The sequence below is a fragment of the Echinops telfairi genome, unplaced genomic scaffold, assembly GCF_000313985.2.
Source record: "Echinops telfairi isolate 266 unplaced genomic scaffold, ASM31398v2 ScPeMD7_36;HRSCAF=134, whole genome shotgun sequence".
Taxonomy (NCBI): domain Eukaryota; kingdom Metazoa; phylum Chordata; class Mammalia; order Afrosoricida; family Tenrecidae; genus Echinops; species Echinops telfairi.
The window spans coordinates 1,850,404-1,852,274 of NW_022103934.1; the positions used below are offsets into that span (position 1 = coordinate 1,850,404).

Sequence of the window (1,871 nt, forward strand, 5' to 3'; positions counted from 1 at the left end):
CCCCACCCCCCGAGATGTGGAGCACAGGGTGGCAGACAGCAGCGGGCATGGGCTGACCAAGGAAGGCCTCTGGAGGTGACAGCTGAGCCGGGCCCTGAAGGAGACAGGGGAGGGACCAAGTGGGCATCTTCAAGAGGAATGAGTGTTCCAGGCAAAGGGAACGGCAGGTGCAAAGGCCCTGAGGCCGGAGGCTGCCTGGTGTGTGAGGAACCTGGAGGGGCCTGGTGGGACTGGAGCTGAACCCGGGAGAGGGGGGCTGTGCAGGGCAGTGATTGGGGCAGGATGTTCAGGGTTTGGGAACCACCTGGAGGAGGGTGGTGGGCAGAGCCGAGACTGACCAAGCTCGGTGTTTGATTTCCGGAGAGGAGGAAAGGGGGACTGCCCAGCCGCTCTCTCTCCTTGAAGGAGAGCCACGCCTGGTTATGATGTCCTCATTTTCAGGGCTCCCCTGGTGAACGGGGTCCTGTGGGCCCAGCAGGAGGCATTGGGCTTCCTGGCCAAAGTGGAGGCCAGGGCCCAGTTGGACCTACAGGCGAGAAGGGGTCCCTGGTAAGTGACCTGCCCAGCCCATTCCCCCGGGGGACCCGGGCCTACCATGTACAGGGACCCCTGGGACATTCCAGCCCTAGCCCCCTGACCCGCCTTTCCCACCCTTTCCAACTCTCTGAGTCAGGGTGAACGTGGCGCCTCCGGTCCCACTGGCAAAGAGGGCATCCCAGGGCCCCTGGGCCTTCCTGGACCCAATGGAGCTGCCGGGCCTTCAGGAGAGGAGGGGGACAAGGTGAGGGGCGCCTGGGGAGGCAGGGGCCAGGAGGAGCATGGACGGTGTGGAGAGGCCGGGTCTTCTCTCATCCTGTTTCTTCTGCAGGGAGACGTGGGCGCCCCTGGTCATAAGGGGAGCAAAGGGGACAAGGGGGAAGCGGTGAGTGGGGGCCCCCAATTGTGGAGTTCTCCCCCAGAAGGGAAGAGGGGGAGGGGTGTCTGGGAGGAGCGGGAAGATGTACAGAACTTGCCACCTTCCCGGGCCCTATCCTCATACCTGCAAGCATTACAAACTTACCAGAATGCTTCGGGTCAGGGCTCACAGAACCCAACTGCAGATAGAAGCTGGGCCCCAAGGGAAGGGGGAGGTGACCCTCTCCTCTCCTCTTCTCTGGTGGCCCACACTTGGCTCTGGCTGGGAGGCCCTTGGCCTTCAGTTCCGGTATCCAGCAGCAGCAGTGAGCCAGCTCAGTTGCCGGGCTGTGGTGAGACTTCCAGAGACAGGTCTGGCAGGCTAGACCAGAAATAGAGGCCGGTGCCCTTTTGGATCCCAAGAATCGTCTGCTAGGGAGATGGGGTTGAGAGGACGTAGCTGCCCCTGGTGGTGTGATTTTTCTAACAAAGAGTTATGGGCAGGGAGGCAGGGACTGACATTGCCAGTGCCCCCACTCCATCTTGAACCTGAGGGGCCTTGGACTTTGTTTCTCGCCCCCCCCCTCCCCATCCCCAGGGCCCACCTGGACCAGTAGGGATTCAAGGTCCTGTGGGACACCCAGGCTTGCCGGTGAGTGAGTGCTCTGAGCTCTGGGACCCTTGTCGATCCCTGATGGGAGCGAGCGTGTTCTTCAGCCTGACTCAGGGCCCCCCTCGACCCTCTCCCCACCCTGTCCCTCAGCGGCAATACCCAAAATGAACTCAACCCTGGCATTTAACCCAGTTGCACTCTCGGCCCCAACCCTGAACCCCATCTCAGCCCCGATCTCAACCCTCTTCATGACCTTTAACTTTCACCCCAACTCCAAACTCCTTATCGTCCAAACTCAGACGGAGTCCAAAACCCAACCACTCACCGTGACCAACAGGCTTGAAGCAGAACTCAATCTGCGAAT

The 1,871-nt window shown here is 61.3% G+C and overlaps 1 protein-coding gene across 1 annotated transcript in view; it reads left to right on the forward strand.

The window, feature by feature from the left end:
- The window catches only part of COL5A3 (collagen type V alpha 3 chain), a 43,470-nt gene that overhangs the window by 29,735 nt on the left and 11,864 nt on the right, over nt 1-1,871 (forward strand). Inside the window, exons 38-41 of the mRNA XM_045290293.1 lie at nt 442-549; nt 674-781; nt 869-922; nt 1,493-1,546. Of these exons, the coding sequence (XP_045146228.1) occupies nt 442-549; nt 674-781; nt 869-922; nt 1,493-1,546 (324 nt within the window). The remainder of the gene's footprint in view (nt 1-441; nt 550-673; nt 782-868; nt 923-1,492; nt 1,547-1,871) is intronic.